The 16,009-nt window shown below is 39.2% G+C and overlaps 1 protein-coding gene across 1 annotated transcript in view; it reads right to left on the bottom strand.

The window, feature by feature from the left end:
- CSMD1 (CUB and Sushi multiple domains 1) overlaps nt 1-16,009 on the bottom strand; it is a 2,556,145-nt gene that overhangs the window by 838,380 nt on the left and 1,701,756 nt on the right. Inside the window, exon 11 of the mRNA XM_075598211.1 lies at nt 3,267-3,370. Within this exon, the coding sequence (XP_075454326.1) occupies nt 3,267-3,370 (104 nt within the window). The remainder of the gene's footprint in view (nt 1-3,266; nt 3,371-16,009) is intronic.

Below are 16,009 nucleotides of genomic sequence, written 5' to 3'. Positions count from 1 at the left end.
GGGGGGGGGAAAGTGTTAAGCCTTTGTGTGTAGTTAGGGCTAGCCACCGCTGAAGCCCATCCCTCCTCTCTCTTTCGAGGTGGGACTGTGACTTGAAAGAGAATTGCTGGATTTGAAGAGCCTTCAGTCACACTGGGATAGGAGCCATCCAGGTGACCTTCACTCTTACCAGTAAACTTGTTTTTCACCTTTGGGCTTTTCTCTGGAAATGAATTACAGAAAGTTTCTACCTCTCGGCCCATTCATGCCCATGATATGTGGCCGTGGTTGAAGAGGACCTCAGTTACAAAGTCCTTGTGGCTGGTGTACCCTAGATAACCAGTGTCTCTTCCAGTATGTGCTTGAATTCAACATTCAACAGTCGCTATTGGAGGACATTTTCCAAGCACAGTCTTTCCTTGATTTCCGTGATTAGCTTCCTCACCTCTACGGAGGACTCCTCGCTCAATCTACTTTTTCCATTTAATCTAGTCTTGGTTTATTCTCTTGGCAACAAGTTTTTTCATACATCGTGCAAACTTTTCTTTCTTTTCATAGGTTGACCACCGACATCTGGCTCAGTATCATTAATTCCAGGCGGTTCAACCTTACCAGAGGTTTTATTAACTCTGATTGACCCCTGTGTCATCTCTATTTGGTTTATCTGTAGATTTATCGTCATGATCTGTTTCACGATGCAGTAATTTATCTATTCTGTCTGCTTCTTCAATGTGTGCAAAAGTCTCAAGTGATGTCTGGCAGGGTGTAACTGCTATAAAAGCACCATTTTGAAGCTCCTTCAGTACCAGGGGATCTAGGTCCACAACTTTGTTATCCATCACGGGCTTATCCCCAAAAATCCTGACCCCCTTATCAGTAGAGATCATTTACATTTGGCACAGTATATCAATTTTGTTGTAGTTCTCCTTACACATAACCGTTACCTATGGTCTCTCTTTTTTGCAGTTGGCAAACCTGTAGTCTTGTGCTCTTTTCCCTTGCAAAGACGAGTAGATAACTAGTGTTGCATCTTTAGAGGCATGATCACATATACAGTTCTGTCTCATTCTATTTTTGTGCACCTTTTATATTGATTGCTGGATTTACTGCAAATATATAATCACGTATTATTATTAATACGCTACAGTACAGGTTATATTAAATTTATCTACACTATCCTCAGTTTATGATTCCAGCTATAACAATATATTGAGATTGGGAATGAGAGTTCCCTGTTCCCTTAGTACCTTCTACACATCTATTCATATACTTTTTATGCTGCCAGGGACTAGGATTGTTAACCTTTACCTTTACTTATTTAGTATTATTTGTATAAATTTAGGTATCTGATTTGGTTATTCCTACCAAGGTTTCCATATTAAGTATCATTTTTAATATTTCTTTTCTTTGGTTATTGATTGATTTTGCCTATCTTCTCCCTTTTTTTCCCTTTCTAAGGGGACAAGCTTAATCGTATATCCATTGGTTTTGTCTATATGAGTTTTCTATGTGTAATATACATGTTTGACAATTTTTTTGATTAAAGTTTTTGTATTCAATATTGTGGTCTTTGCAGCCAATCACGGCGCTTTATGTATTCTCTCCATTATGGGCGCGAGTAAGGAGTGTACCGCGCGTCATAGTAGCGATGAGGTTAACGGTCGCATGGAGATGACGTCATAAATGCCGCGATTTTGGCGCGAAAGTGTATATGGATAAAAGGATGCATCTGTGAACTTCTCTTTACACCTTGAGAAAGTCCTTTACGGACGAAACGCGTAGGTGCGTTCCTACCATTGTTTGTTCTTTGTACTGACCATTAAATCACTTTTTTAATACCCATCCCTGTTTGGAGTTACCCTCATTTTTTGGCGATCCACTAGCTGGTATGCTGCTGAGAAACGCTGCTGTGCTCCTCTACATCCTTGCTGCTCATTCTAGACAAAGACTAAATCTTTATAGCAGCTGTTTTCATTGTCAGAAATCTGGTTTGGGCCATGTGGGTACGGTAGCATGACTTGATTTGTATTGTACTTCTCAGTCCTAATGTGGTTCTTCGTTCCTGGAATTTGTGGAAAGCCAGTTGTAGCACTGAGACGGTATTGCGAATGCACTTATAACAATGCACAGCTTGCTTGATTGTGATATGTCAACTATCCACCAATCTATCTATGTGGCTACCTTATCATCCGTACCCATGTGGTATTTTAACTATCCATTCCTGACACCACACTGTATTAGCTATTAGCTGTTCCTGAATCCTAATGATGTATACTGCTAATGGGTTATGAATATCCATTTTAGAAACAGTGGCTAAAGACCAGATTTTTCCCTCTTCAAAAAATGTCTAATGGCTGGCTATTATACCAACCAATGCATTTAAAATGAATATATTATACTGTCAAGGCTTTGACCCCCACCTTTAATAGTATCACTATACAGGTGACTATTTTAACAAATATTCACTATTCCAGGATGCTAGGAATGTTATGCTGCGTAGGGAATATATTTTCTTTCTCAGCAATAACAACTACAGCCTGGAACATCTGTATCAAGTCTATGGCTACTACAGTATTCTATGTCAGTTGGGCAAATTAGCCGGCCATGGTTTGGCACATAGGGGGTTAACATTACAACCCTAACTCAAGTGACGATATAAATCAGGACTTTTATGGGACCTCCCCCCTGATTTACTTGCCCTGATGAAGCGGTGTACGTGAAATGCGCATTGGCAGAATCTTTAACACATGTGCAGACCGCTCATCATTCTAACCGCAGCGTACAGAGAAACAGAGACTTAGTTGTGGAGCTTTGCGCTTGAGGATTTATTTTCTAAATCCCTCTCTCGCCGCTTCTCGACAGCTTCTCACCACCTTCCTGACAACTTTTCCTGGAGGGAGGATTTTGAGAGGAAATCTCCATTCCAGAGATGCGATTAGCCCCGATTAGCTACTGGGCTACTAGAATTGTGCAAGTTTGAAATATAAATGGCTTATCGTCGCTAAATAAATGGCAGATAAATGGCTTATCGCCGCTCATTTGGCGATTTTTTTTCTCTGAAAAAAAATGCTGAAAAGGGCTTTTATCGGCGACTTATCAGGGCTTACTGAAACGCAATAGGCTTTTTTGGCGAAAAGGCCTTGATAAGTGGCTAATCGGCACTTAGGGCATAGGCCCCGTAGTCACAAAGCATTTTTTGCTTTAAAAATGATATCATATTGATTTAGAAAGTAATTATTCTGCTTATTACACTTTTGTGAAAGTTAGTCTGCTGAATGTGTACTTACACATATAAGACCGATCTTGTATCACCAACTTTACCACCATCTCCTATTGTTAGGGTATCATACCCTCTCTCTAGCTCGAACACTTCAAACGAAAGCTTGATGACCTGTTAAAAAATATAAATGTCAGATATACATTATTAGCATGTGTATTTGAAGAACTTTCAATATAACAACTTAAGCAGATATTTAATGTGTGTGTGTATGTATATATATATACAGTCCTGTGAAAAAGAAAGTTTTACATATCAGGACATAATAACAATCATCCCGTTCCTTGGCAGGTCTTAAAATTAGGTAAATACAACCTCAGATGAACAAAAACACATGACATATTACACCATGTCATGATTTATTTAACAAAAATAAAGCCAAAATGGAGAAGCGTGAAAAACTAAGTACACCTTATGATTCAATAGCTTGTAGAACCACCTTTAGCAGCAATAACTTGAATTAATCGTTTTCTGTATGACTTTATTAGTCTCTCACATCGTTGTGGTGGAATTTTGGCCCACTCTTCTTTACAACGTTGCTTCAGTTCATTGAGGTTTGTGGGCATTTGTTTATGCACAGCTCTCTTAAGGTCCAGCCACAGCATTTCAATCGGGTTGAGGTCTGGACTTTGACTGGACCATTGCAACACCTTGATTCTTTTCTTTTTCCGCCATTCTGTTGTAGATTTGTTGATATGCTTGGGATCATTGTCCTGTTGCATGACCCAATTTCGGCCAAACGTTAGCTGTCAGACAGATGGCTTCACATTTGACTCTAGAATACTTTGGTATACAGAGGAGTTCATGGTCGACTCAATTACTGCAAGGTTCCCAGGTCCTGTGGCTGCAAAAACAAGCCCAAATCATCACCCCTCCACCATCGTGCTTGACAGTTGGTATGAGGTGTTTGTGCTGATATGCTATGTTTGATTTTCGCCAAATGTGGCGCTGTGAATTATGGCCAAACATCTCCACTTTGGTCTCGTCTGTCCAAAGGATATTGTTTCAGAAGTCCTGTGGTTTTTTCAGATGCAACTTTGCAAACCTAAGCTGTGCTGCCATGTTCTTTTTAGAGAGAAGAGTCTTTCTCCTGGCAACCATTCGAAACAAACCATACTTGTCTTTTTCTAATTGTACTGTTATGAACTTTAGCATTTAACATGCTAACTAAGACCTGTAGAGTCTGAGATGTAACTCTTGGGTATTTTGCAATTTCTCTGAGCATTGCACGATCTGACCTTGGGGTGAATTTGCAGGGATGTCCACTCCTGGGAAGTTTGGCAACTGTCTTGAATGTTTTTCTCTTTTGAATAATCTTTTTCACTGTAGAATGATGGACTTTAAATTGTTTGGAAATGGCCTTATAACCCTTCCCAGATTGATGGGCAGCAACAATTGCTTCTCTAAGATCATTGCTGATGTCTTTCCTTCTTGGCATTGTGTTAACACACACCTGAATGCTCCAGACCAGCAAACTGCTAAAACTTTGGCTTTTATATAGGTGTCACACTTGCTGATGATCAATTAATCAAGGGCATTTGATTAGCAGCACCTGTCTGCTACTTATCATCTTAATTCCTATGGAAGCAGTAAGGATGTACTTAGTTTTTCACACATAGCTTCTCCATTTTGGCTTTATTTTTGTTAAATAAATCATGACACGGTGTAATATGTCATGTGTTGTTGTTCATCTGAGGTTGTATTCACCTCATTTTTAGACCTGTTATGGAACAGATGATTGTTATTATGTCCTGATATGTAAAACCATGGAATTCAAACAGGGTGTACTTTCTTTTTCACATGACTGTATATATATATATATATAAAATAAAAAATGAATAGACAATACCGTTCTGTGGCTAACGAAATGCTATTATTTGTGCAAGCTTTCGAGATATACTGATCTCTTCTTCCGGCGGTGTTACAATGAATAAAGCAAGTGGAGTTTTTACTTAAAAACAGTGCATCTTGGAATGTATTTGTGACTGAAGCCTATCCCTCCCCCTGTGCTGTATGCGATTTATGACTAAAGGCAGTGGAAGCACTGTATGCTAAGTGATAATGGTTGAAAGTCAGGGTTGCAGACCTTTCTAAGACATGTGAATGTGCTCACAAGTGATATTCTTTATTGGCTATATGCCAACGGTGGAGGTTTTTTTGTCACCTTTTTCACCCACCATAACTTAAAATGTGTAAATGTGTATGGTATAAGAAGCAGGTGGCGAAACGTGCGCGTCGGGGCTTGTCTGTCTCTCCAGGACGCAGTGGTGCTCTCAGCTGTGTCTTCCCTTCCCTGCTGGATCTTGCAGTCCGTGCCCCTATCACCTTAGGAGCATGCTTAGTGCAGCGGATGCGGGTCACTTCCTCTGAACCCACAAATACTTTCTTAGCTGTGGACGTCTGCTACTACTTTGCTGGACTGGTCTAAGTACTTTTGTTAACTCGTTTTGGCTTTTGTTATTGTCATCTGCCATTTATGCCTCTCTGTGTGTGCCTTATCTACAGGTTCAGTTTATAGTATGTGATTTTGTTTACATTACATGCTGTTATTCTCACACTTCACACAGGGGGCTTCATTTAGGTAGTTTTGACAGGCCGGTCTGAGTGTCTTGAGGCAAGAACATCTTGCCTCTACACTTTCATGTTTACTGCTCATGTAGTGTAGCATTGTTTATCAGCACTTATCTCCATATCTCTGGTTCAGTTACTGTCTCTCTTCATGATTTGTGGTATTTGTAATTACATGTACTGTATTAGCCTATTCTTGCTTCAATCCACTTATCCATAGAGGCTCAGTATCATTACAGCTTTAAGGACACCATTGCTCCTTTTTAATTATTTATATTTGAATGTGAAGAATACATTTTGTTATATTTCATGTATGCTTGAGTGCTATTTTTGGGGATTCTTTTTTCTGTGCTGGTATATATATACACAGCTGCAACTGACGGTTGTAGACTGCTTGCCTGGAGAATTCTGCACTTAAACCCATCCCACGCTGCGAGATTCCTGCAGCCAGACTAATGGCCCATTGGATTAACACAGTGGGGTCCCTGTATTTGAATGGGACTCATGCTGTGTGAATCATACCGGGCTGCGAGTCCCATTCAAACCAGGGACCACCTCTGTGTTAATCCAATGGGCGATTACACCCTGCTGTGGACCATCTCACGAGTTACTGCGAGATGGTCACAGATTTTCCTTGGCAAGTGGTCTAAAACGGCAGCTATATCTGTATATATATATATATATATATATTTTTATATATATATATATATATATATATATATATATATTTATATATATATATATATATATATATATAGTTTTCTGGCTATGCACCTTAACCCTGACTGTGCTCAAAGCTGTGACCATGCAGCAAGCTTAACCCTATAGGGAACCATCTCTAAAATGGTTTTTGAAGCATAAAGTGGCACTGTGTGCTCATTTGCATGTCATTTCCCAGAATCCCTTGCTGCAGTGGAAGTGCTGTGTGCTGGGTGATAATGGTGAAAGGTGGGGTTGCAGACCTGCCTAAGACACGCAAATGAGCATACGGTATATTTACATTTGCTATATTTACATTTGATATATATATATCAGGGTATATATATATACCTGAGGAAGATCCCCCTGTGGGATCGAAATGTTGGAGCTATGTGCTGTATTTAATACATTCATTTTCATTCACATGAGTGCTGTCTCCTTTTTGCTGCTATGCCGTAATGTATACTTATATATATATATATATATATATATATATATATATATATATATATATATATACACAGTGGTCGACAAATCACCAAAAAATCTACTCGCCGGACAAAAAAATCTACTTGCCACCTAGTACCACACGTGTGCTGCTTGGGCCAATAGGAGCTCGCCACGATGTTAAATCCACTCTCCCGGGGCGTGCAAATGTATAGGTTTGTCGAACACTGTTTATATATATATATATATATATATATATATATATAAGAGAGAAAAGAAGGCCCTAAATAAAGCACTCTAGTATGTGTATCAGTACAAATCACATAAGGTTTATTAATGTATTGTCACAGAACAAAAATAATTAAAACAAAGCACAGAAATGTTTAAAATACAGCATGGATCCCCTGTTCATTACAGAGCTAAACAAATCCTCCAAAAAGATGCCCCAAATACACTCAGATAGTATTCTGAAACACCTGACAAAATAAACCTGGTGTGACACCCAACAGACTAAGTAGTCACGGCTAGGGCTATGTAATCATCAGCAAAAGGTCAAATATGCCTACTATCCCCTGCAGTATAGGGTTTGTCTGAGGCGACAAAGAGTAGCAGGTAAGTGACAGCAGAGATACACAAATTACAGCCTACAAAGCACATGTAAGCCTATAGCTAGGAAGAGTGATACATCACCTATGGTCAGGTACAGTGTGGTCGGTACATGTAGGGGGTAACAAGGAGGGATGTTAGAGCATAGTAATGTGACCCAGAGAGGGGACAAACCAGGGGATCCTGCCTGCTGGACCTGCTCCTACGCGTTTCGGCACACAGCCTTCTACTGGGAGTGGTGATGTAAGCATGTGACCATCACTGACTCATACAGCCTCTCTCTTAGCACACACCTGTTTGTCCTCTGCATAATCTATGCCAGTCTGATTTTTGCCAGGTGATCACACCCACTAGCCCAATTAGTTTCCTTTTTAAACCTGCATGTTACCCTGCTTACATCACCACTCCCAGTAGAAGGCTGTGTGCCGAAACGCGTAGGAGCAGGTCCAGCAGGCAGGATCCCCTGGTTTGTCCCCTCTCTGGGTCACATTACTATGCTCTAACATCCCTCCTTGTTCCCCCCTACATGTACCGACCACACTGTACCTGACCATAGGTGATGTATCACTCTTCCTAGCTATAGGCTTACATGTGCTTTGTAGGCTGTAATTTGTGTATCTCTGCTGTCACTTACCTGCTACTCTTTGTCGCCTCAGACAAACCCTATACTGCAGGGGATAGTAGGCATATTTGACCTTTTGCTGATGATTACATAGCCCTAGCCGTGACTACTTAGTCTGTTGGGTGTCACACCAGATTTATTTTGTCAGGTGTTTCAGAATACTATCTGAGTGTATTTGGGGCATCTTTTTGGAGGATTTGTTTAGCTCTGTAATGAACAGGGGATCCATGCTGTATTTTAAACATTTCTGTGCTTTGTTTTAATTATTTTTGTTCTGTGACAATACATTAATAAACCTTATGTGATTTGTACTGATACACATACTAGAGTGCTTTATTTAGGGCCTTCTTTTCTCTCTCATCCTATTATACTGCCCTTATAGCACCACCGACACATCACTGTAGTTTGGATTTTTTCAGTGTCGGTATTTAGCTGTGTTTATATGTCTTGTGGATGCGGGGTCCTCTCTTTCTCTCTTGCATATATATATATATATATATATATATATATATATATATATATATATATATATATATATATATAAACAGTGTTCGACAAACCTATACCTATATATATATAATTAACTGAAATGTGTCCAGAACTCAAAGAAATAACAAAATACCCTCTATGCTCTAGTCAAAACCCAATGATACACTTTATAATTTTTGAGTTTAAAAGGTTCATATCTTTGAGAAAACTGGCACATTTGTAGTAGAAGCGCCCAATATGGCCAACCAATGGATGCAAAACCCTAACTGCTTTGCAGTTCAAATAAATAATTTATGATTCACAAAAGTGGAGTGCTTCATGGATACAACATATTATGGTAAATAATGGTAAATAATGTGCATACTCTATTTTATTAATACAACCATTAGCACACACATTGAAGTGCAGTTTTTAAAAAAAGGAAAACCGTTCAGCTTGAGGAAAAGATGACACTGAACATCTAGTCTGTGAATATTTTATGTAGTTCAGGCAAAACAAAAAATCAGAATTAATGCAGAAATTTGCAAAATATGATATCTACAGTATGTATCAGGCTAAAACAATTCTTATTACTGTACATACACATACAATAGTAGACTAGCTGGCGTGCACCAGTGGGTGAACTACTGCATTGGCCTCATCCCTTTTTCTCACGTGGCAAATGCAGATACAATGGTGTCTGCTCCCATAGCATGTTGTGTGTGTTGTCCTACAATGCACTAGTGGGAGCAATAACATCTGCGACATCAGTAGCCAATAGGCCTCAAGAACAAACAACTAAAAAAATATATATTTAAAACATATAAACAAATGTAGCTACCGTTATTGAACTTGTTAATGCACAAACACATTACAAATATTTTACAAATAACATGATAAATATTGTGCACATTGAAATAAACTTAATGTAAAATTGTGTGTCAAATAATATAAATGTTGCATTGCCCTGGATTAATGGAGGCAATATTATCTGCTACATATGTATAAAACATTTGCTGTATCCTATACAGGTTAACCCTATGAGGCACTCTTTATGAATACTCAATATGCATGATGACATAGCACCATTTAAATGTGAAGTTACTACTTTATCATTGAAGACAGACACTTACAGTAATTTATAAATGTTGTCCTATGTAAGTAATTCTATTGCAAATCCCTATAAGTCTTTTCTACTGCCTAAATCAAAATATGCTGATGATAAAATATGTATTCACAGTAGCTTTAATTCTCCTATACATCCTGTATTGAGGACTTCTACAGTATAAAACAAACGCCTTAGTACTTCTCAAATTATCACCCATACTTTACTTACATTACTTTAATTCCTTATTTATTAAACAGTTTTACATGTCATTTTTGACTTTTTTAGAACAAAGAAGACAAAAATGTGTTTCGAAGCTGCATGGAAATGGAAAAATCCTATGAGGATTGTGTATGCAAACTGCATTATGTACTAATCAATAGAATGGGTTAATATTAGTTTTTTATCTGATATATATATATATATATATATATATATATATAATATAAATAAATATATATATATATAAAAGTATACATTACCGCATGGCAGCAAAAAGGAGACAGCACTCAGGTGAATGAAAATAAATGTATGAAATACAGCACATAAATCCAACGTTTCGATCCCACAGGGGGATCTTCCTGGGATGTCCCAGCATCACCACGACATTACATCATCACGCATGCGCACGATGGGGCTGTATCGAGCGCGGATTAGAATTTCGGCCAGCTACCATAGGAGAGACTCTCTGGAACTCCAGCAATTGGCTTTGACTGTTTCAAGGAGCCTGTGGATCTCTGCACCAGTTACCATCTCTGCAGCATCAAGTGCAAGCTGAACTGTGGATTCTGGATGCAGATTGACCTTGGAGGTGATATTTATCACAAATTGCTTTTATATTACTTACCCTTGTGAGTGATTTTCCTTCCCCCCCCCCCCTCCTTCTTTATCCAATTAAATGTACCTTTTTACGCTATGGGGCCTACGCTCTCTCTTCTTTTTCTCCTGTAGGTGTCCATTGGATGTGGTTCATCCTGTTAGAGAGCTGCCAAAGACCCCCACACCAGCACCAATTGTTCTATTATTGAAGGACTTTTCTGAAAAGGACTGGTTCAATAACTTCTTTTCACTTTGTACTCTGTTTATATTTTTATATATATATATATATATATATATATATATATATATAGTGATTTGTTATTTAGTCTAACAATATTCACCTTTAATCCTTTTTTATTTTCACTTTTATACACAGAGGATATTGCTTCAATTTGTATAGGGTTTATCATTCTATTTTATAATATATTTTTTTATATTCCCCATTTTTTCACTTGTCAAACACAATATCACTTTCTGGCACTACTTTATATGTTTTATATACAGTATATATATATATATATATATATATATATATATATATATATATATATATATATATATATATATATATATATATATATATATATATATATATATATATATATGTATATACATTGTGTGCTCATTTGCATGTAATTTCCCAGAATCCCTTGCTGCAGTGGTAGCACTACATGCTATGTGATAATGGTTAAAAGGCAGGGTTGCAGACCTGTCTAAGACATCTGAATGTGCTGACAAGTGACATTATATATATGTCCTTTGTTTACTCTTGTTAAGTTGACTACCGTTTTCTATAAATATATATATATATGATTGTGGAAAACGGCTCCCTTTATGTAGCGCTGCCGTTTGCCCAGGCTCTTCGTGACACAGCCATCTAGGGTTTAATTTGTAGTAAAGGGGGACAAACACATGTATACACACAAGGGGCACTCAGCCCTCAACCTTTAGTGGTTTACAGTAGCGACATCTTTTATTGCACTAAATGCCGGCGGCATGCCGGGATCTACCCCAGCTGCCGCAAGTAAAAACCGCGCGCCGCCGCGTTTCCCCCACGCACCCCCCCTCCACTTCGCGCGCAATTTACCCCCCCTTCCCGACCCCGAACCCGGCTCCTGCTCTGCCCCTCTGCTTCCCCGCACCCCCGCTTACCTTAATTTGATCTCCAGGGGTGTCGGGGAAGCCTGGGGAAGACGGGGAAGACGGGGAAGCCGGGCGCGCATGTGACTGTGACGTCACAGTGCGCCGCTAAGCGCCGCGGCTACCCGCTTCCCAGACGCATGCAGCCGGCGGCTTTTACTCGAATAAAAGATGCCGCTGCTGTATTTCTCCATTAGTGACACTAAACATTTTAAACACCGTCACTTTAAGAACACAAGAAATCATAAAAGGAAACATCTACTCCTGTCAGGCGCCTAACTCACATGAATATCCTTATCTGCTATATTGGCTGCCTAAGCCAGTTACCAACTTTAAATAACACATAGAGATAACATTGCATCCTTAACTGTCAGATGGGGACAGCGCCCCAATAGATCCTCAGTTACTGCAACATGTGGGGGCACCGTCTACCCGGAACTGGATCCTGGGGAGCAGTTTCCTCCAAGCCTCCAGGCTCTAAGGGAGAAACTGGAGCAGCAAACCCCACTGCAAAATATTCCTGTTCCTTAATTAGGAGAGCCGGTGAGAGAAACCAGAACAATTGTAAAGTCTGGTATGGATCTCCTATCCACCAGCCTTAGTGACTGTGAATCTGTGGAGCATATATGTGTATAGATAGATAGATAGATAGATAGATAGATAGATAGATAGATAGATAGATAGATAGATAGATAGATAGATAGATAGATAGATAGATAGATAGATAGATAGATGGATGGATGGATGGATGGATGGATGGATGGATGGATGGATGGATAGATAGATAGATAGATAGATAGATAGATAGATAGATAGATAGATAGATAGATAGATAGATAGATAGATAGATAGATAGATAGATAGATAGATAGATAGATATTTTGTTATGATTATTATAGATTATTGATTAAATATTGCTGGCCTTTAAGACACCTTATGACCCATCCATAAGATGTCTTATTGTTTAGCACTGTACTAATAAATCAGAGACTATATGTTTTTAGACATGCTTGAAATTGATATTTTATTTAATTTCCACTCCAATATAGCGGAACATGTTTTTTGTAATATGGAAAGCAAAAACAATAGTACTACGAACAACCTAATAATACCTGAATGTTGAGCTGTGGAATGCCTTTAAATGCCAATTGTACCGATAACTATAAACAATTGGCTTAGGACAGACTATAAATATATTTCTTACAATCTCTTTTATACTGCATTACAATGTTGTTCCATAAAGCAGACATTTCTGTCATCATTGCTGGTAAACTAGTTATGGTTTGATAAATTAATTGCAGAGTCAGACAGTCTGCAAATTTATGGTGACAATATGTCAGAACTCCAGTTCATTCATCTATGGCTAGTATTAACAGCTTCAATTTGTAAAATTGGTATTCCATGAGATAAATGACACTGTACTACAATTGATTATTGTCTCAATATCTAGTAATATCATGGGCAGAATGGCATGAAGGTTGAATAATATAACTTTTCATCTGTTTCCAGCACCTTTTAATACTTACTGACTGTAATCATGATTAACATTCACATTGACTATGTCAAGTATAATGAAGGCCAAAATCACAAGAGAATACTGGAGAAATATAATAGTTGAGTGTTACTGGTGCTTAAAACAAATGTATTATGAATAAATAATATACTATTATTTCTATTGTCAGAGATATGGCATATACAATCATTCATAAATATTATTATTATTTTTTTTTAATGCCGAAACATATTCCGTAGCGCAGTACAATAGGGTTGGAAGACGAAAGACAATAAAATAACACACAAGTACATCAATTGTTACAGTAGGTAAGGAGGGCCCTGCCCTAAGGAGCTGACAATCTATAAGGAAGGGTAAGTGGAAACATTAGGGTAAACGAGGGTCAGAAGATTGGTGTGTTTTGGAATTATAACAGAGCAGCTGTAACATCAGCAAACAGCTGATACCCTTTGACTGTCCTTCGGCAGCTGCTAATGGCTGCTGCCTTTGAAGTGACACAGATGTACAGTAGGCTGAAGAGGTACTGAATTGCTTTAGATGTTTTATGAAAGTCCTTAGTCCAGGGCAACAAAAATGGCAGAGAGTGGTGCTGACGAAACACATTGCAAGGAATCCCAGATGTTAACAATTAGCACGCTTGTTCTGTGCAAAGGTAAACAATAAGTTCTTGGGGAACCGTTTCAGACGTCAAAGGGTGACAAAGATTTAGGCTGAGAACCCGCTGCGGCCGGCGGTGCACGCGGCCGCAGACCACCAGACCCTTGCCCGAATGGTCCCTGCCCCCGCTGCATGCTTCCGGCAGGGCTGACTACGTACTGTGACGCGTATTTACTGCACGGTATGTGTTGTGGGAAGGGGGGTTGTTGGTGGTAGAGTAGGTGGGTAGTAGTGTTGTTGTGTTTTTGAATGTTTATTGTGGGTAGCGAGGATGGGTGCAGTTGGTATTTGGCCCTTGGTGGGTGTTTATACCTACCGATGAGTAGTGGGAGGGGTTAACCCCTTCATTAACTTAGCAGTATTAATCGCTAAGGTAATGAAGGGGGTTAACTCCACCCACAGCCGCCCTACAAGGCTTAAACACCCCCTTCGCCCACCTTCGCTACCCACAATAAACATGGCACTGGTAGTAAACAACTTCATTGCCTTAGCAGTCAGCCGCTAAGGTAACGAAATTGTCTGTAAATGCATTTTATTGCATGGGATTGATGCCGAGGGTCTCCGGTGCTGATATTAATGGGTATCAGCTCCGGAGACAACCGGCATCAATCCCATGCAGGTAAAAAAAAAATCTAAGTCTTGTCTCGCTGCCTTCTCAGCAGGTTTTACGCAGCCTAACGCCAACTTTTCCTGGCGTGAGGATTTTGGGAGAAACTCGCCATTCTAGAGCCATGATTATCCTCGATAAACTAACCGAGGCTATTAGAAGTGCACGAGTTTCAGAACCTGCCGATAAGTGGCTTATCGCCGGCGATCTTTTTTTGATGGCTGACAAAAATTGCCGATTCATGCCTATATCGCCCACTTATCGAGGCTTACAGAATAGCAAGTTGAGTTTCTCTTTTACCTAGAGCTGCAGTCTCATCGCTATACCTACTATTTTTCTGATGCTTACCATGGAAGAGATTCACTCAGGGTTTACTGAGGACTTACAGACAGCTGATCGGCATGTGAGTTCCATCAGCTGCAGTAGCTGGACTGTGAATGATCATGAGTAAGCTGTTACTCCACACCGGGCATACCAGAGACACTGGGATGTTATAAATTATTGAACTTTCACTGATTGATTCCTCTAAAACCTGAGTTGAGTGTTCTAACTTCTATATTTCACAACTACCCATTGATGTGTCTCTTCCTACCCTCCTATACATATATATATATATATAGAGGTATCAGTACCGTGTTAGCCTAGCTTCAATAATCAAAAAATAAATAGACGATACCGTTCTGTGGCTAACGAAATGCTTTTATTTATGCGAGCTTTCGAGATACACTGATATTTTCTTCCGGCGATGTTACAATGAATGAAGCAAGCAAAGGGTATACTTAAAAACAGTGTCTCTTGGAATGTTTCATATGCCCATAATATATATTTTCTTTAACTGTGCATGCAAAGTCTTGTATATAATGTATACCCTGTTCATTTATGTAACTGTATTTGTAACCATGTATTATTTGTTTTACTCTGTGCCCAGGAAATACTTGAAAACGAGAGGTAACTCGTAACAGGGAAGCACCCTTATTATCATACAGACAACCCCATAATCTCAAGAATATTATGGTGAGGAGTAAAGTATTCAGCAGTACAACTGAATACGGGACAAAACCATGCCAGGACCCAAGATGCAAAACCTGCGCAATGCTCTACACAGCGGACACAATACAAATACCACACAGGAATCGGGAATACAAAATCAGAGGAAGGTTCACCTGTTCTTCCAGCAATGTCGTGTACCTCATCATGTGCATGAAATGCCCAGGGGGCTGCTACTACATAGGTGAGACAGGGCAGGGGCTAAATAAGAGAATGAACCTGCATTGCCACAGCATCACACGCGGTACAAGAGACAGTCCTGTTGGCGAACATTTCTCTGACTCTGGCCATAAGATGAATGATCTGAGGGTTGCCATACTCAAAGGTAATCTTAAAACCCCGAAAGAGAGACGGTTGCATGAATACAAATTTATGCAACTGTTCGGGACACTTAACAGTGGCCTAAACAGAGATCGAAATTTTATGAGTCATTACTGACAGTAGTGAACTCTCGT

Source organism: Ascaphus truei, chromosome 4, assembly GCF_040206685.1.
Source record: "Ascaphus truei isolate aAscTru1 chromosome 4, aAscTru1.hap1, whole genome shotgun sequence".
In the NCBI taxonomy this organism is placed as follows: Eukaryota; Metazoa; Chordata; class Amphibia; order Anura; family Ascaphidae; genus Ascaphus; species Ascaphus truei.
The sequence above is the reverse complement of the archived record's forward strand: the minus strand, read 5'-3'. Positions and strand labels throughout refer to the sequence as shown.